Source organism: Heptranchias perlo, chromosome 14 (assembly GCF_035084215.1).
Source record: "Heptranchias perlo isolate sHepPer1 chromosome 14, sHepPer1.hap1, whole genome shotgun sequence".
NCBI classification, from domain to species: Eukaryota; Metazoa; Chordata; class Chondrichthyes; order Hexanchiformes; family Hexanchidae; genus Heptranchias; species Heptranchias perlo.
Window position 1 is genome coordinate 49,890,909 of NC_090338.1, and position 21,141 is coordinate 49,912,049.

At 40.9% G+C, this 21,141-nt stretch overlaps 1 protein-coding gene across 1 annotated transcript in view; it reads left to right on the forward strand.

Annotated features, from left to right (window-relative positions):
• Positions 1 to 21,141, forward strand: part of ablim3 (actin binding LIM protein family, member 3) — a 243,340-nt gene that overhangs the window by 168,329 nt on the left and 53,870 nt on the right. Inside the window, exons 7-10 of the mRNA XM_067996419.1 lie at positions 4,327 to 4,414; positions 15,563 to 15,621; positions 18,095 to 18,169; positions 20,394 to 20,549. Coding sequence (XP_067852520.1) covers positions 4,327 to 4,414; positions 15,563 to 15,621; positions 18,095 to 18,169; positions 20,394 to 20,549 — 378 coding nt within the window. The remainder of the gene's footprint in view (positions 1 to 4,326; positions 4,415 to 15,562; positions 15,622 to 18,094; positions 18,170 to 20,393; positions 20,550 to 21,141) is intronic.

Below are 21,141 nucleotides of genomic sequence, written 5' to 3' on the forward strand. Positions count from 1 at the left end.
AGAAGAGGATGCTGCCAATGTAGCAGTAAAGGAGGAGGTGGAAGTGAAATTGGATAGGATAAAAATAGATAAAGAGAAGGTACTTACAAGATTGGCAGTATTCAAAATAGTAAAGTCACCTGGTCCAGATGGGATCCTAGGTTACTGAAGGAGGTAAAGGTGGAAATTGCAGAGGCTCTGGCCACAACCTTCCAATCCTCCTTAGATATGGGGGCGGTGCCAGAGGGCTGGAGGATTGCAAATATTACACACCTGTTCAAAAAAGGGGAGAGGGATAAACCTGGTAATTACAAGCCAGTCAGTTTAATCTCGGTGGTGTAGAAACTTTTAGAGACAATAATCCTGGACAAAATGAATTGGCACTTGGAAAAGTATAGGCTAATAAATGCAAGTCAGCTTGGACTTGTTAAAGGAAAATCATGTTTGACTAACTTGATTGAGTTCTTTGATAAAGTAACGGAGAGGGTTGATGAGGGTAGTGCAGTTGATGTGTATATGGACTTTTATAAGGCATTTGACAAAGTACCACATAATAGACTTGTTAGCAAAATTAAAGCCCATGCGATTAAAGGGACAGTGGCAGCGTAGATACAAATTTGGCTAAGGGACAGAAAGCAGAGAGTAGTGGTGAACAGTTGCTTTTCAGACTGGAAGGAAATATACAGTGGTGTTCTCCGGGGGTCAATGTTAGGACCACTGCTCTTTTTGATATATATTAATGACCTGGACTTGGGTATAGAGGGTATAATTTTTAAGTTTGCAGATCAAATGAAATTCGGAAATGTAGTAAACAATGTGGGGGATAGTAACAGACTTCAGGAGGGCATAGACAGACTGGTGAAATGGGTAGACACATGGCAGATGAAATTTAATGCAGAGAAGTGTGAAGTGATATATTTTGGTCAGAAGAATGAGGAAAGGCAATATAAACTAAATGGTACAATTTTGAAGGGAGTACACAAACAGAGAGATCTAGAGGTGTATGTACACAAATCTTTGAAGATGGCAGAACAAGTTGAGAAGGCTGTTAAAAAAGCACATGAGATCCTTGGCTTTATTCATAGAGGCATAGAGTACAAAAGCAAGAAAGTTATGCTAAACCTTTATAAAACACTGATTAGGCCTCAGCTGGAGTATCGTGTTCAATTCTGGGCAGCACACTTTAGGAAGGATGGCAAGGCCTTTAAGAGGATGCAGAAGAGATTTACTAGAATGGTACCAGGGATGAGAGACTTCAGTTATGTGGAGAGATTGGAGAAGCTGGGATTATTCTCCTTAGAACAGAGAAGGTTAAGTGGAGATTTGATAGAGGTGTTCAAAATCATGAACGGTTTTGATATAGTAAATAAGGAGAAACTGTTTCCAGTGGCAGAAAGCTCGGTAACCAGAGGACACAGATTTAAGGTGATTAGCAAAAGAACCAGAGGCGGCAAGAGGAAACATTTTTTTACGCAGCGAGTTGTAATGATCTGGAATGGACTGCCTGAAAGGATGGTGGAAGCAGATTCAATAGTAATTTTCAAAAGGGAATTGGATAAATACTTGAAGGGAAAAAAATTACAGGGCTGTGGGGAAAGAGTAGGGAAATGGGACTAATTGGATAGCTCTGTCAAAGAGCCGGCACAGGCCCGTTGGGCCAAGTGGCCTCCTCCTGTGCTGTAAAATACTATGATACTACGATAAGCAATCTTTTCACCAGACTATTTTTTTAAATGACTATGTAGAAGACTTCTTGTGCGTCCTTGCATTGATTCTTCGCTGGCTTAATACATATTGATCTTCACTAAACTTTCTATGTAATTTTCTGTCATCAAGTCCAATTACCAGCTGAAAATAGTATGCATTATGCTATCAACTTAGTTCTTGAGTTCATAATGCTGACATTTCATCCATAAAGATCAAATCCTCAGTCTCATTTTTACCAAACTGGATAGGCAACTTCTTACCAGCCAAAAGCTTCTTTTCTGATATGACAATCAATGTATCATAGTAGGTAGAGCACAAGAGGAGGCAATCAGCCCATCGTGCCTGTGCCGGCTCTTTGACAGAGCTATCCAATTAGTCCCGTTCCACTGCTCTTTCCCCATAGCCCTGTAATTTTTTTCCCTTCAAGTATTTATCCAATTCCCTTTTGAAAGTTACTATTGAATCTGCTTCCACCACTCTTTCAGACAGTGTATTCCAGGCCATTACAACTCACTGTGTAAAAAAAATGTTACTTCATGTCGCCTCTGGCTCTTTTGCCAATCACCTTAAATCTGTCTTCTCTGGTTACCGACTTGTCTGCCACTGGAAATAGTTTCTCCTTATTTACTCTATCAAAACTGTTCATGCTTTTGAACACCTCTCTTAAATCTCCCTTTAACCTTCTCTGTTCTAAGGAGAACAACCCCAGCTTCTCCAATCTCTTCACATAACTGAAGTACCTCATTCCCAGTACCAATATAGTAAATCTCTTCTGCACCCTCCCTAAGGCCTTGACATCCTTCCTAAAGTGTGGTGCCCAAAATTGAACACAATACTCCAGCTGAGGCCTAACCAGTGATTTACAAAGGTTTAGCATAACCTCCTAGATTTTGTACTCCATGCCTCTATTAATAAAGTCCAGGATCCCATATGCTTTTTTTAACAACCTTCTCAACTTGTCCTGCCACCTTCAAAGATTTGTGTATACACCCCCAGGTCTCTCTGTTCCTGCATCCCCTTTAAAATTGTACCGTTTAGTTTATATTGCCTCTCCTCATTCTTCCTACCAAAATGCATCACTTCATACTTCTCTGCGTTAAATTTCATCTGCACTGTGTCTGCCCATATCACCAGTCTGAATATATCCTCCTGAAGTCTATTACTATCTTCTACATTGTTTACTACATTTCTGAGTTTAGTGTCATCTGCAAACTTTGAAATTATACCCTCTATACCCAAGTCCAGGTCATTAATATATATCAAAAAAAGCAGTGGTCCTAATACTGACCCCGGGAGAATACCACTGTACACTTCCCTCCAGTCTGAAAAACAACCATTCACCATTACTCTCTGCTTTCTGTCCCCTAGCGAATTCTGTATTCACATTGCCAGTGTCCCTTTAATTCCATGGGGTTTAATTTTGCTAACAAGTCTATTAATGCCTTTTAAAAGTCCATATACACAACATCAACCACATTACCCTCATCAACCCTCTCCATTACTTCATCAAAAAACTCAATCAAGTTAATCAAACATGATTTTCCTTTAACAAATCCATGCTGACTTTCATTTATTAGCCCATACTTTTCCAAGTGCCAATTAATTTTGTCCCAGATTATTGCCGTTAAAAGTTTCCCCACCACTGACGTTAGGCTGACTGGCCTGTAATTGCCAGGTTTATCCCTCTCCCCTTTTTTGAACAGGGTTGCAACATTTGCAATCCTTCAATCCTCCGACACCATCCCCATATCTAAGGAGGATTGGAAGATTGTGGCCAGAGCCTCCGCAATTTGCACCCTTACTTCCCTCAATAACCTAGGATGCATCCAATCTGGACCGGGTGACTTTTCTACTTTGAGTAGTGCCAATCTTTTAAGTATCTCCTCTTTATCTATTTTTATCCTATCCATTGCACTTAGAAAGTTTAATGAAGCTTAGAAGGTGCTATATTATTTCTCAAAGGGCCCATGTCTCTGATGCCTTACTTGACAACCTGATCTGAACAGAAGGAGCTCTCCAGTGGCAATATTTACAGTGAGACAGGGAGCTACACTGTTGCAAGGGGAGAGGGTGTTGATGTGCAGAATTCACATCTTTACTGAAAGAATTTAGAAAGAAGTTTGTAAGAAATTAGCTCAGAAGCAGCGAAGTAAGAGCTTTTGATTCCTGGAAAATAAAATTACATAGAGAGGGGCAGATTTTCCATGTTAGCACTGAGCATAAAGCATCACCAGGGCAGAGTGCATAGAAGAAAATCAGATAGGGAGGTTCATATGTCTGTAACATATCCCACCTGACTTTCCAAACATTTAAATTATTAGGTGGAAGTTTGGGCAGGTGTGTGATCCTTCCCATGTAATTTTTCTCTGAGTTCTGCCAAAATTATCTCAAAAAGTAGAACTTACGGATTATCTCATTTTTACGTTTGCTACAAAAAAGAAACAAATTACAAGTTACTTTCCCTTTAGATAGATAGAGAGACAGACACATTCTGGATATGGATAAAGTTACTTGATTTACGATTTAACATATGCAAATTATGAAATTATCCTCGATGCTTTAAAAAGTTAGTAGGTATCTGAGAGTAATTTTCTAAAAGTTAAGCTAACAAGTTTTGTTAATAAAAGTGTATTTTTTTAGGCAGGAGGCAAGCATTACCACCCAACTTGTGCGAGATGTGTCAGATGTCACCAGATGTTCACAGAGGGAGAAGAAATGTACCTAACAGGTATGTCAGGCTTGAAATAATACCTTACAGAAAATGTCCACTACAATATCATAGAAACTATACATACAGTATTAATATAAAGAAACAGCTTTGTGAAACTTGTCATCAAGATAATACAGGATGTAACCATTGCAAATGATTTCCTGATTGTCAGTGTCAATATGTTGGAATACATAACGTTCTGCTCCCAATCACTTTATATGATTTATCTTTTATATCAATCTTTAATTAAAGTCATGAAGTTCAAAAAGAACTTTTAAAATGAAAATAATGCTAAACTGAATATTTTTAAAATAAAGTAATTAAATGTGTTGTTCGTACAAGGGAATTGGACCAGATTTTTTTTTAACTTTAAAATTTCAGCATGTTAGGGTATTGGTCTGAATATACATATGAAAAAAACAGCTTGGGCAACCAAAGCTGAAACAGTTTCTCCAGTCTTTCCACTAATGCTAAGGGGGTGACGCAAAACAGGCAATGGTGAATCGGCAGCCTGTTTTACACCCCACTCGATTTTCTATTCTATTGAATTACTCCCAGGGAATCTGACTCCGGAGCTGGCATTTGGGTCCTATCTGTTTTAAGTATCCTTGCAGAACAGGCTCGATGGGCTGAATGGCCTATTCCTGTCCCTATGTTCCTATTTGGCAGATTGATGATAGAAAGAAACATCTATTTACCACAGGAAAAAGAATCCCCCCTCCCTGGCCATATAACTGCTCTATACCACCTGGGATAAACAGAGAAGCCTCACTGTTAAACCAGCACCTGCCTCCTATTCAGAGACCAGGGGGTATAGATTTAAAATAATTGGTAGAAGGATTAGAGGGGAGCTGAGGAGAAATTTTTTCACCCAGAGGGTGGAACTCACTGCCTGAAAGGGTGGTAGAGGCAGAAACTCTCAACTCATTTAAAAAGTACTTGGATGAGCACTTGAAGTGCCATAATCTGCAGTGCTACAGACCAAGTGCTGGAAAGTGGGATTAAGCTGAATAGCTCTTTCTCGGCTGGCACGGACACGATGGGCTGAATGGCCTCCTTCTGTGCTATAACTTTCTATGAGTCTATGATTCCCACACCGTCATTCATCATAAACACACTTGTTTTCCCTGTTCCTCAACTTACCGCTTAGCACAATGATGCCACACTCCAACACAGACTGCAGGATCACCCAGGCTGCTGCTTGGGGTTCTGCAAGCATTGGGCAGCGTATAAAGCGGGCAATCGACCCAGCCATGGCAAGTCAGCATGAAGATAGTCACAGGTTTTGTCCCATTTTACTAAAGAAGACCACAGCAATGAAAAATCACAACTTTTGGTGGCTATAATTAATTTCAGCACTCATGGGCCTTAAAGGTGTCCTTCATGTTAAAGGGACCTGCACAGTGAAAGCCCTATAAAAGAAAGAACATTAAATGTTAAAAGTGGCAGCTGCCGGTGAGCATTGATGAGTGCTGAAATTAATTATAGCCACCAAAAGTTGTGATTTTTCATCGCTGTGGTCTTCTTTAGTAAAATGGGACAAAACCTGTGACTATCTTCATGCTGGCTTGCCATGACTGGGCCGATTGCCCGCTTAATACGTCGCCCGATGTTCACAGAACCCCAAGCAGCAGCCTGGGTGATCCTGCAGATTGATTTTTATACACTTGTTTCTGGACCTCATTAACATTTTTTCAGTGAGTCATGAGTGGCAAATGGCTTCCCCACTACAACTCGCCAGTGTGGCGAGGAGGAAAATCAGCCAGCTACTCCCCATAGCTGGCCAACGGTTCAGGCCTGATGGGGGGGGGGGGCGGGGGAGAGTGAGAATGGGTCGGCAGCAGGAAAATTGTGGGGCCTGGAGGAACCTCTCAACACTTGGAGAAAGTAGGACTTCCATAGGCTGCGCATGCTTCGCCCTTTTCTCCTTGAACATTGCAATCGGGGTCCTACAACAAGCTTAGGAATGCTGGACGCCCATTTAAAGGCTTACCTGAAAGTTGATTCCAGTAGGCAGATATAGTACACAGGGTTCCCAACAGACTTTCAAACGCCAGTTATTTTCAGGCAAGAAAAGGGCGCCCGACAGTTAAAAGTCTCCCACACGACATTGTTCATGGATAAGAATTATATTACAAGTCAGAACAAAAATATTAGCTGGATATGAGATAAGGGTAAAAACAATTTCAAAACAAAATAATGTTTGGCTGTATTTTTACCGATATGTCAGCTCATTCTGCCTCCCTTCATCCAATTTACTGCATCCACAGAGTTTTTATTTTTTTTAGATTTTCATGAAGCTCTCTCCGTGAGTGCAGGCAGCCTTGATTAATGCTGAGGAGCTCCTTAGATAGACACACTGCAGTAATTCATGGGATCATAAGACAGACATGTTTTTCCTGCCAATTTGATTTCATCCTCTCACTCTCTGTCCTCTCCTTCATACAGCTTCAGGAAGATAATTTGCTTGAAGCCGCAACCAGTTTTGCAATACATGTTATTACTTTCAAGATCTTAGTCCCAGTTTTCCTCTTAAATGGTTCCAGTAAGTTCTGAAAAGCTGTCACATGTGAAGTTCTTTTCATTCACCTTGCTGTCCACAGACTGTGTTGCAAATATGATTTATCAAGATGAAAGAATTTCTGCACATTATTACATCAACAAAAACTTGCATTTATATAGCGCCTTTAACATAGTAAACATAGCCCAAGGCGCTTCACAGGAACGTTATCAGACAAAGTTTGACATCGAGTCACAGGAAGAGATATTAGGACAGGTGATCAAAAGCTTGGTCAAAGAGGTAGGTTTTAAGGAATGTTTTAAAGGAGGAGAGAGAGGTACAGAGGCGGAGAGATTTAGGGAGGGAATTCCAGTGCTTAGGGCCTAGGTAGCTGAAGGCATGGCCGCCAATGGTGGAGTGATTAAAATTGGAGATGCACAAGAGGTGAGAATTGAAGGAGCGCAGAGATCTCGGGGAGTTATAGGACTGCAGGAGGTTACGGGGATAGGGAGCAGCAAGGCTATGGAAGGATTTGAACATAAGGATGAGAATTTTAAAATCGAGGCATTGGCCAGACCGGGAGCCAATATAGGTCAGCAAGCACAGTGGTGCTGGGTAAATGGAACTTGGTGCCAGTTAGGATACGGGCAGCAGATGAGATGAGTACTATATGAGTACCAGTTAAAAAAGAAAGAATTTGCATTCATATAGTACCTTTCATGAACTCAGGACATCCCAAAACATGTTGCAGCCAATTAATTAATTTTGAAGCGTAGTCATTGTTGTTTTGTGGGAAAACCTGGCAGCCAACTTGCAAATAACAAGGTTCCACAAACAACATTGAGATGAATGTCCAGATAATCTGTTTTGCTGATGTCGGTTGAGGGATAAATGTTGACCAGGAGACATCGGGAGAACTCCCCGGTTCTTCTTTTGAATAGTGCCACAGAATCTTTTATATCCCTCTGAATAGGGAGACAGGAACTCAGTTGAACATCTCATCTGAAAGATGGCACTTCTGACAAAGTAGCAGCCCCTCATTTCTACACTGAAGTGTTAGCCTGGTTTATATATTCAAGTCTGGAGTGGAGCTCGAACCCATGATTTTTGACTCAGAAGCAGACACAGCGAAGCTGACACTGTCAGTATGGCCCATCAGGCTATGCCATGCAATATTGTGAGTTCAACGTTATGTTGCTTTAAGCAGAATAATGCTGGGTCAGTGATCAGCTAGGTTATCCAAATCAGTATTGTGATGATTCTGTCCGATTTGTTAAAGGACCCCAGGTCACGATTCTCTGATGTGCAATAACATTTAGTCTGATATTCTCAGCAGCAGTATTCAATTACCACTCATAAGTCAGTCCAAGTGTAAGAGGAAAACAATATTTTTGAAATTTGGTGTTAACTGGGCAGATTTACTGCCTACCCAAGGAAATTGCTCTTCAGGGTCCTTATTAGATTACTTCTTGTGACTGGAAATCTAGGAGCCAATTGACAAATGCAGTCTCATCACATTTTCATTAGGGTTGGTTGCAATTCTTTTAAAAAGTCATTGGGCAATACCAGATAAGAAAAGATATAGGTGATTAAATGCTGTGTAAAACATTATGGGGTAGATATTTATCTTCCCGTCTGGGTGGTAATCAGGGTGGGGGGGATGGGGGGGGAGTAGATCGCCTGACCATTATAGAACCCGCCTGATTCTCATTCCATTGAATCAGATTAACACTCAGGCGCATGAGGGAAAAATCTCCCCCTTTTGGGTCTAGTTCTGCTGAGGCCATGGAAGTGTCATGTGTAAAGTCAGAGTTGAATAATGTTAATTGCAATGTTAGATTGATTTCTCAGAATTTTCTCTCTATAACCTTAGTTGGTTAGGGAGAAGTTTCACAGAAATTGGCCAACTGTAAGTTTGCCTGTGGCTATTCATCCTCCTCAAGGGATTGCATGATTCGAGGAGTGTCCTTGACAGCGCAGATTGTACATGTTCTGTTAGAAATAGCAGTTTATGGACAAATAGTGTTTTCTCATTCTGTTTTTTAATCTTATATATTAAATATGGCTCCTCGCTGGAATATTCTGATATCTATGAGCTGAAGTGGTACAAATTATTCATGGCCTCATAAGTACCTGAGCTACCGTGTAAAATTATTTTGCTTTTATATTGTTCTGAAAGTAGGCCATATAGAAAGGGTCTAGTCCCTATTTTGTAAATTAAATTTGCTTAGATTTCACAATGTGTTCAGCTACATAATAGAATTCATTAGCTCATCTCTCAGAGGCTAGTTCAGAAACAGATACAAATGGTTGTAAAGGAGTTCCATTTCTTATATAAAGCTACTTCCTCTTGCCTTTTTACTTAAAGGCGTGTTTGTTCCTCCCTTAATCTTCACGTAAGTCATTTGTTTTCTCTTTTAAAATATTTGCTGACTGTAGGCTCCATTTGTTCTTCTTTACTGAGCTAGCATTTGTGCCAGCCTCTAACTGATTACAGTACAGTAGTTTACTGTCATTGCAAAAAAAATAGCTGAATGCTAATCGCAGGTGGTGCACTCATTAGTGATTTGTCATAATCAAATCCCAACAACAAACTCTGTTTTCAATGTTCCATTTTTATTTATTCCTTACTGTTTCTATTTAACATAAAAACTCGACTATGAATTGCACCGATGTATAAGTAACACCCTCATTTTACATTTGCCTTCCATTGATGTCTTTAGAAGTCAATTTGTTTTCTAAGTCAAACCTTTACATTTATATACATAAAAATGTGTGGATCTGCAACTTCTATACCCGGAAGCAAAAAGTGCAGCCTCCATACAGAGCCACCTCCCAGGGTTGTTCAAACACTCTTCACACCTACTATAAAATGAGGTAGTCTCATTTACACAATTTACTAGTGCAGTAGGTGCACTAGGAGCACATTATCTGGCATCAGCAGCCAGTGAAGAGCTGCAATTTGTCTGTTGTGTGACAGACTGTTCCTGGTGCCAGGGAGACAGAGGCACGGGGGGCAAGGGGCCGAAGGTGCCCAAGGTTTTTCTTTAAATTTAAGGAGGCCTCCTATTCAGCATGCATTCTAAACAGGCACCATGTGGATGGAATGGTGCTCAGCCATTCCAGCCACATTATGGAGTAGGCACCTAATTTAAATGAAAATCAAGGGCCTAATAAGCCTAGCACACACGTTGTGCTCTACTCCCAGCCCCCTTTGCACTCACTGACCACATTGGACTATGCTAAGTGCCTCTGGCATATTTAAGGCCTCAGGTCTCTGTGCCCTATTTTCCAGGGAGTGGGCACCCAATGCACTACAACATAGTGGGCAGACTCCATCACATTATCAGCCTACAGATTTTGTGTTAGTCATTTTTAAATGAGCAAGTTGATTTGCAATTGTTTATTTTCTATATCCCTGACCCCTTTCCCAAAGCACATACATGAGCATTCAGGATTCCTTTCCCTTCCTGAGACTATGGGGTCACTTCACTTTTTCATAATGATGTGACTGAAATTGAGAGCAAGTATTAAGCATCATAAACACAAGACCTGATCCTAACACTCAGAGGCACACCTAATTAATAAGCCAAATTGCTATACCAATATGATGCCTTGCATTTATTTCTGTTTTAACTGTTCCATCAGAAGCAGAACACTCAGCATACAAGATCAGTGACTTGCAGTATGGAGAACGACAGCAAAGCACCCATATCCTTGCATTACTGCCTCAGAAATTTGCTTTATGCATTTATTTCTCTCCTCCCACCCCAACAACTTCCCCAAGGAGCCATTCTTGATGTGAGCTCAGAGCGAGTGTTGGCAGGTTCTTTAATTAGAATACAGTGATGTAAAAAGGGGTTTGGAACACAACAGTCTGGCTGAAGTTGTTCAGCATTTGACATCAATACAAAAAGTCCACAAGTTCAAAATTTCCTGTCCCTCACATATTATTGGCTCATGTGACTTAACTTTGTCTGTTCTGACCCTGACCAAGTGAAGTATTCCATCTGGGGAAGAACAAAAAGCTGGCAGCTGGCATTGTTCATCTACATCCCCAAACTGCATCTTCTGCTGGCTCAGAACCTTGACTGAGTTTGTGGAAAGCTTGCAAGCTGGATCATATCACCTTTTGGCCTGGCCTGGCTCAAACCAAGATATTGTAACATTAATAGGTTTTTATCTGTGAGACCACACACAAACTGAAAGCTGAACTCCTCCCAGGCCAATGTCACTGCAGACTGGGCAACAATGAATATGGGTTGGAGATAACATCGTGGGGCAGAAATTGCCAGGAGCGGCGAAGTAACGGTTACCGCCACTCCATTGTTTTAAATTAACAACCGTACTTACTGCGGTCTTTACTTCGGGCATTTCCTCGAATAGGAAGCAGAGAAGCGCCCAGCATCAGTTCAAGCGTGCTAGGATCCATGGGAGAGGTGAGACGATCACACTCTCCCCTTGGCCAATCAGATTGCAACATTTTTGACACACTGTGAAACTGTTTCTACAGACTTCGAATGAGAAAACCAGGAAATTAAAGGTATAATATTAAAATCATTGTAAAAACAATTATAGACAGTGAAAAAAGAGAGTAAGAAATAACTGAATTAAATAAAAGAGACAGAAGGGAAAAGTAAAAAAAAAATATTTTAATTTTTAAAAAGAAATTTTTAGAACCAAAAACTTTTAAAATAAGGAGTAATGAGACTCCACATTTTTAAAAGTTCATTTTTAGATGTTTGACAGTCATTAAGACTAACCACGCTGTTAAAACTTAGTTTAGACCTGGTATTTCTAAACGTCCCTGTTTTGTGGCGATATTAGTTACTTTCCAGCTGGGCAGATGAGCAAGTTGGCGTTTTTTCAATGATTTCACTGATTGCAGCCGGCGATATACCTTTAATCCGAAGCTGTCATATCTCCGGCGAACTTGTAGGAGCACTTTCTGGATTTCCAGGTTTCACCACGCATGTGCGAACGCCAGAACTTGATCCTCCATTTCACCACTAACGGTGAGCGCTGTTGAGCTCACCATTCCTTTCCAAGCAATTTCTGCCCCCATATCAATTTTCTATTCATCCCTGTGAAGAAATGCGTGGTTTACACTTGGGCCCTCCGAATAGTGATATGGCTGAGGTCAGTAACTCAATGTATTGGAGATCTCAAATCACACTCTGGCACAGTGTATACTGGTGCTGCAACACATTATGTCATGATGTCGCCAAAAGTATCCACTTTTTTTTTAAAATGAGTCCTGTAATAAGATAACTAACCCTCAATATCAAGGGTTTACTGTTACACTGAAGAAAGCAAATCAATTTCACTTTAATTATTACAGTATCTGGTTAATTAGTAAGGAAGAAATAAATAATGGGTACATCACTGTAATTAATATCTTTGAGGAACTGCCTATTTGATTGATGGCTAGTAATGTATGGGGAGTAGAACAGCATCATCTTTTACTCTACAATTTGCCATATGTTTGCAGGAATTGAATTTACTCACTGACGTGATTCCTATGTGAAATCACAGGAGTATTTTTCATAAATGCCATTTCATAATACAGCACAGAACATAAGAACATAAGAAATACGAGCAGGAGTAGGCCATTCGGCCCCTTGAGCTTGCTCCGCCATTCAATCAGATCATGGCTGATCTTCGACCTCAACTCCACTTTCCCGCTCGATCCCCATATCCCTTGATTCCCCTTGAGTCCAAAAATCTCTCTATCTCAGCCTTGAATATATTCAATGACTCAGCATCCACAGCCCTCTGGGGTACAGAATTCCAAAGATTCACAACCCTCTGCGTGAAGAAATTCCTCCTCATCTCAGTCTTAAATGGTCACCCCCTTATCCTGCGACTATGCTCCCTAGTTCTAGACTCCCTAGCCAGGGGAAACAATCTCCCAGCATCTACCCTGTCAAGCCCCCTCATAATCTTATGTGTTTCCAAGAGATCACCTGTCATTGTTGTAAACTCCAGAGAGTATAGGCCCATTCTACTCAACCTCTCTTCAAGGGACAACCCTCTCATCCCAGGAATTAATCAAGTGAACCTTCGTTGCACTGCCTCCAAGGCAAGTATATCCTTCCTTAGATAGGGAGACCAAAACTGTACATAGCACAGTTGAGGTCTGACTAAAGTCCTGTACAACTGTAGTAAGATTTCCTTACTCTTGTACTCCAACCCTCTTGCAATAAAGGCCAACATACCATTTGCTTTCCTAATTGCTTGCTGTTCCTCCATACTAACTTTTTGTGTTTCTTGTACGAGGACACCCAAGTCTCTCTGAACAACAACAATTTAATAGTTTCTCATTATTTAAAAAATATTCTGTTTTTCTATTCTTCCTACCAAAGTGATTAACCTCACATTTCCCCACATTATACTCTATCTGCCACCTTCTTGCCCACTCACTTAATCTGTCTATATCTCTTTGTGTCCTCCTCACAGCTTACTTTCCCACCTAGCTTTGTATGATCAGCAAACTTGGACACATTACACTCGGTCCTTTCATCGAAGTCATTAATATAGATTGTAAATAGCTGAGGCCCAAGCACCGATCCTTGCGGCACCCCACTAGTTACAGCCTGCCAACCTGAGAATGACCCGTTTATCCCTACTCTCTGTTTTCTGTCCTTTAACCAATCCTCTATCCATGCTAATATATTATCCCCAACCCCATGAGCCCTTACCTTGTGTAACAACCTTTTATGTGGCACCTAATTGAATGCCTTTCGAAAATCCAGATATATTACATCCACTGGTTCTCCTTTATCTACCCTGCTAGTTACATCCTCAAAAAACTCTAATAAATTTGTCAAACATGATTTCTCTTTCATAAAACCATGTTGATTTTGCCTAATCATATTATGATTTTCTAAGTGCCCTGTTACCACTTCCTTAATAATGGATTCCAGCATTTTCCCGATGACCAATGTCAGGCTAACTGGCCTGTAGTTCCGTTTTCTCTCTCCCTCCCTTCTTGAATAGCGGGGTCACATTTGCTACCTTCCAATCCACTGGGACCATTCCAGAATCTAGAGAATTTTGGAAGATCATAACCAATGCATCCACTATCTCTGCAGCCACCTCTTTTAGAACCCTCGGATGTAGGCCATCAGGTCCAGGGGATTTGTTGGCTTTTAGTCCCGTTAGTTTGTCCAGTACTTTTTCTCTAGTGATATTAATTGTTTTAAGTTCCTCGCTCTCATTTACCCCTTGGTTCCCCACTATTTTTGGTATGCTTTTTGTGTCTTCTTCTGTGAAAACGGATACAAAATATTTGTTTAACACATCTGCCATTTCCTGATACCCCATTATAATTTCTCCTGTCTCAGAAGGAGGCCATTCAGCCCATCGTGCCTGTGCCGGTTCTTTGAAAGAGCTAGTCCCACTCACCTGCTCGTTCCCCATTGGAGTGGGACTAATTGGTATATTGGTATATAATAATATACCTCGTCATTGGCAGAGAGAAGGTTGAAGAATTTTGTGTAGATTCTCAATGTACACACCTTTTTAGAAGGAAAATATAAGCAAGATGACAAAGAGGGTAATTTTCATTTTTGGCAGTGGTGGAAATTGGCGGTAGGGAATCGCCGCCCATTACACACCTCACCCGATTCTCCTTTCCATTGTCCCAGCACCGGAACTGAAAATTACCCCCAGAAAATCTTGTTTTATGACAGTTTTTATGTTCTGGCATGGGTGAATGAGCTCCGCAGGAAATTTGGGCGTAAGTTCCTGTCGGCAAGATCAGCATGGAACCAGTGAAAATCTCTGCGTAATTTCTGCGTAGGTTAGATCCAGGAAATTCCGTGCCTAAATCCCTTTCACATTAGTTTTATTTCCTGAAAATTTACATATATCTTTTATTTGTTAAACTAATTTCCATTTGAACTCTAAATATTTCATCATTGCTTTCGTAGACTCTATGACTTGTTCAGACTTGCATCAGCCATTAGTACAATTCAGTATACGGTTTCATAAATTGGTTGCAGGGCAGAAACGGTGTTAAAACATGTCCAGAAATTGCAAGTATTTATTGCACACCCACAACATGTGATCATTGCAGCTTTGAAAACATTTTGTTCTGCAAAACAAAACCCCTTGGCAATATATCTTACATACAAGTTCTCTGTGATAGACATAGGCCACAAGAATTTTAAAAGGTATAAAGAGGTATTTGTCTTTGTTGGAACAAGATTGTGGCAGCGATGGCATTTAATATGTTTTGAAAAAATAAATTTAACATAATTTTATTTGAAAGTGTGTGGGAGAGCAACGCTAATCCAAATTGCACATGTTCTTATCATTCCTCCATGGTGGCAAATGCAGCATCAGTGTGGTGCAAGCTGCACTTGTGCCAATACTGCAGGCATCTGCCACATTGTCACTATAGGTTGCCTCAGTGTGGGCCCCATCTTATTCATACCAGACCTTGTAATTAGGGCTGAAATGAAACCATATTGCGCTTAATTGAGACAAAGCCTACTTTATGTTTCAAAACAGGTATTGCTCGAATTTACCTGCGTTAATTCAGCTGACCAAAAGGCATCATTTGTTTTGATTTGCTACCACATCACAAGCTGGCAGAGCTGTATGTTTCACTGCAGTGTTACCACGCATTTGGCTTGAGTTGTATTTTTTTTCTGTTTCAGGCTGTGAAGTTTGGCATCCACTTTGTAAACAGACTGCTAGAATGGAAAAGAAGCTACGGGTGGGTACAGCACATCTGCAAAAAGAAAATGCACATTTCTCTGACCAACTGTCGTTAATGTGTAAATTCATGATATCATGGGTTAAGTTGATAGGTACACAAAGGATAAATAATAATAATTCAGCATTTACCAGAAAATAATTCTCAAAGTGATGGTTACATGACAGTGGAATGTTCTGGTTAAAACTGTGCACAATGGCTTGTTAACTCAGTTTAAGGAATGAACTATTTCGAATAATGCCAAAGGCAGCTATGTTAAAAATGTGATATACAAAAAAGTTTTCCATTTTACCCTCCTTCCGAAGGGAAAGCTGGTCTTCTTGTTTTACTGTATTTTAATTTCTGTGAACTGGAGAACACCTGCTATCTTCAGAGGATATTGCAGGTAGATTTATATACCAATATTTCAGAGAAGTAGTGGAAGCCCATCTGCACAGTCCTCACAACATGGTAACCATCAATTATCTGAGGGAATCATACACACGCCCTCATGCCATCACACTTGGAACCCACAAGTACCTGATACCTGCTGGACTTGGCAATCTCATATTTTCTGGACTTACCACCAGATTAAGAATTTTTGGGCTTGTGAAATAACTTCTTCACGTTCTTGGAAGGTTTGTTTCCCAAAATTCACTGCTAACTAGATTAGGCGGAAACCGGGCACGGGTACCGCTGTCCGCGACTAACCCGTGCCCAGTGCTTCCTGCGCATGCAGGATGAGACATTCGTCCGGCCTGAACACTTACCTGCAAGCAGCGTTAAAACCGGGCCTGACATGAGGATTCAAGGACATGCGTACTTTCCACCAGCAGGGGGAGCCTGAATCTCTTAAAGGGAGGCTGTCTCTCTGACAGGCAGCCAAAATCTCTTAAAGGTAGCCGGTACCTGTTATTTGCTGAAAATAACAGTCTGCTGTCTGCACGGAGTCTGAACAAGATCAGACATCGCACACGTAAAACACAGATGCAGTTTCCGTCCCTGTGTTTACAAACTGATGAGTTATGTTAAAACATTGAATAAAGGTTGCGCACTACTAAATCCCACATCCACCAATCTGCATGTCAGACCTCACCAATCTGCCGATCTGAGTTTGTACCAGACCTGTGAGAGTGTGTGCACCAAGGTTCTCTGCTGATGCACTAGAGGCCTTGGTGCAAGAGGTGGACAGAGGGAGGGACATCCTATATCCGCGGGGGGGTGGGGAACAAGAGGCCGTCCAGACATATACCCAAAAGGCAGTGGGAGACAGCGGGGAATGCCGAAAATGCCAGGCACATAGCACCACGAACATGGATGCAGAGAACGAAGAAGGTCAATGGAGGACCTAACTCCATATATCCGCCTTGGCCCCATATCCCTTAACACCCTTGGTTCACAGAAATCTATCAATCTCAGATTTAACATTCACAATTGAGCTAGCATCAACTGCCGTTTACAGAAGACCATTCCAAATTTCTCCCACCCTTTGCATGTAGAAGCGTTTCTTAACTTCACTCCTGCACGCCCTGGCTCTAAATGTTAGGCTATGTCCCCTCATCCTAGTATTCAAGTATAGAAGACCACCAAAAACAGTTATAAATGCATCAGCAGCCAGAAGCAATAATCCAGCAACTAACCTGTAAGTGCTGCATGGTCCCTTTAAATAGTGCTGGGTGGGGATCCTCCAGGCACTCTAAGACACGTTCAGATGGTCGGGGTTAAGACTGTGCATTGAGTGGAGCGTTAAGTACCAAAATGGTGTCTATCACTTTAAATCAGCATTGCACACTAATGGTAGGCATTTTCTCCTTACTTTACATGCTGCCGGTGTTCGTTATTTGCACATGTGTGGCTACCGTTACCAGGATTGTGTCTGGCGCACGTCACGCTAAAATGTGCGTGCACAGTTAAGACGCCATCTTGGCACTTCGAGAGTCCGCGTAGCACCGAAACAACGGCCGCTAGACAGCCCAATTTCTAGCCCATAAACCCTGAACGTCCTTGGGAGGCCTTTTAGAGGTGGATCTGGATTGGGCAGGAACAGATAGCCACTCACTAGTTGTGCCCCTGACTCCGCCCTACTTTCCCCAGTCAGGAACATTTGTATGCACAGGTGTGTTGCCATGCCATTACCGACATATCTGGGGCATCCATCTTAGGAAACTCACTGTGAGGCCTGGGCACATCATTACAGGGTTGACCTGGGATTCACCTGGGCCAAACTAAAGAGTTTTAAGAAAAGCAATTGGCCAGCTTCTTTGAAAGGCCAAAGTTCCTCTGATTGCATTTGGGAAATCCTGGCCATTTCCTTCATCAAAAGTCTCTGATGCTCTAACAAAGCTGCATGTTAAGATCACACAGGCGGCCGCTAACGTCCAGTGTTGCTAAGGGCGCAAATGCGAGAATGACATCATATAGAATCTTTTTTGAAATGGGAGAATACATGAAAACATATCAAGGTGAATTTTATCATATTCTTATGCTTTTACAGCACAGGCGTACCTCTGAAACCTCCATCTCTCCCCCTGGGTCCAGCATTTCAGGATCACCTAACCGGGTCATCTGCGTAAGTACCTTTAACTATCTGGAACCAGAATGAAGTAAACACAGTGAAACCTGACCAAAAATAAGATCAGTTTTATAAAATTGAATTCTACTTTTCCAAATCAGCTCACTAACATAGTTTGAGTATCTCATCTCAGTACAGACAACAGCTCCTCCCCTCCTGCAAAAAACAGATCCTGTTCTTTATGTGTTTATATAACTGTACTATACAGAGACAGAGACTATAATCATGAGTAATGAAAGCTTTATTGCCCAAAGCTAACTACGTAGAGAATCTAAACTATGTCCAGATCCTAAATAGTGCTTGTCACCAAACTATTTACAGAATCTGAGACGGTCTATACCTATATCCCTTTTGGACACAACCTCTCGCCCCCTGTCGTTATGGTTGCTAATGCAATAGAAGTAACCTTCCTCCCCACCTCCTTTCTTCATAGCTGTCAACATGAGTTCTAACCTCTGTCTGGACAGCTAATCCAGTCATTAATAGTTCCAATTCTTTCCAGCAGATAAAGAAGCTTTAGAAGGAAAATCAATTCAAGTTGTCACAAACTTCCCTATGGCAGAGCCAAGCTTTAAAAATAAACTCAACGGTCTAATTTGCAAAATGGGCTGCTAGGAGATACTTCATATAGGGGATCTATAAGTTAGTGTCTGCTTTCAAACTAATTGACGAGCTAACTGATGTGCCCAACCTCTCCTCAGAATGACTTCTGCTCTCCTAAACCTAGCACTCACTAGACGAGTTCCTTGAATTCCCTCAAAAGTCTGGAAGATTTATTTGTGGAACGTGACAAGAACAGGCTAAACTCAAAATTATACTCAAAAGACATGCCCTGAGAAACAGCCCTGAAGATTGCATGGGAGAATGACTTGGGATATAGATCTCACTCATGAGGTGAGGGAGTATTTGGAGAGCAATGACAAGACCTGGACCATAAACTAGTGTAATATTAGATCATTTTCAATGCCCAGTTTGACTGAAAATAGCCTTATGGGCATCTATCAACATCTTCTGGTGATACTTATTAACAAGGGGACCTTGTCCGCATATGGCTGCTTTGAAACCTTGATATGGCTAGATTACTATTACAGATATTGTGATATGGCTCCTGAGGAGTCAGTAATGATATTGCTTGGGATACCACTCAAGATATTAATTCACCTCTATTGAGAGGGTCAAATTGGCCCCCAACTTTCTGACGCTATCCAAACACATTTCCTGAGGTACCAGAAAAAACCCTAGGGGGAGAAATTGGGAATCACTGGCACCCGGAGGCAAAAAGGATCAATTTTGCAGGGCTATATCCCACGCCTCAAAGTTGCCTGAAAGATGAGTGGGTGGTTTTTCAGACATCCCTGACGGCCGACTAAAACAAGTGTTAGGCCCCATTCCGATGTTAACAAGAGGCCGAAAGCTTTTTTTAGGGCCAATTTCGGGAATTTGTGAGTGGTGAGTGGAGTGGGCACTGGGACTGCTGCACCCAGGATTACTTGGTCTACATGCGGCCTAACCAGTGTTCCTTAATGCGCCACCCAGTATGCGCCCAAAAATAGCTGCAAACAAATTTATCCACCACTATACTCCAGGGGCCAAGTGATAGCCCTCACATTTGGGACTGTGGCCTGTAGGTTTATGCTGTTGTGGCTAAGGTGAAATCAGAAGTTGTGAGTCTCGTCTCTTGATATTGTCATTGAAAGGAGCTTTGGACAGAACGTACCCTATCTAATGAGTCTGACTGTCCTTTTTAATGTCTGTGACCAGGGCCATTGATATATTGTGGCTGAATAAGTCAAGTTCAGTTTTACATTCTGCAATTCCATTCATTTACAATTAAGGTAATTGATTTATTGCATTTCCCACAGTACAGAAAAGATGTTACAAGCTGTAAATAACCATTCTTCAAAGGAATGATCACTCAGTTTAATGATCCCCCAACTTAAAGTAACAGTGTCCTGCAGCTTACTTTCACTGTAACATTACAGGATTTCTTTGTTTCTTTCTGCTTTGTAATTAAAAATCTCGTAATGCTACCACTGCATAATACAACATTTAAAATCTCCAGCATGACTGTTTCAGGAACTAATGACTTAAAATCAGGAACTATTGACTTAAAATCAGGAACTATTGACTTAAAATGTTTTCTTTCTGTTGTCAGGATCTTTGTATCTAACATTTTTTTCTGATTCCCTCTGTTCTCCTTTTTCCACTATCCTCATCTCAGGCAAAGGTGGATAATGAAATACTTGACTATAGGGATCTGGCCGCTCTTCCCAAAGTTAAAACTATCTATGATGTTCAGCGCCCTGATCTGGTTTCCTATGAGCCATATCTCAAATCTGCATCAGAAGACAGACTTGAAAGACATAGTATCAGGGAGGTACTGTGCAAATAGGCAAAATTAATTTTTGCATGGAATGTTCATTCCTCCCAACTATTTGAATGCATGTTTGATTCAAACATTACGCAATGTTGGGTATATGACTTGTTTTTCATGGTGTTACCTATTGTTTGCCTTGAAATGCCACCAGTGGGAGGTAACAGTAGTTGATGACTAATTTCTCTCCTGCCTGCTCATTGTATAATTCTTCAGCACCTCCGTCTAAAAAAATTACATTGAAATCCTTTTATATGCAAAAGCTTAGAATTTGCATATAAGCAGCAATTAAATTCTTTTTAAATGATGCATACATGAACAAAATTGAATGCCATAGCAGGTGCAATATAACAATTGAAAGTATATTCCTAATCTGATTTTTATGTTTCATAGAATTTACGAAGCATATAAATGGATATCGGTCAACAGCTACTTAATTAATTGTATTTTCCTTAAGTATATCTAACATGTGACTCTTAGATATACTTATACATAATGACTGTATAGATTGGAGAATGCTGCTGGAAATAGCGCATTAGAAAAAACTTTTATACAAGTTAAAATATTTTTATAGGTTTAAACTGGATCTATGACT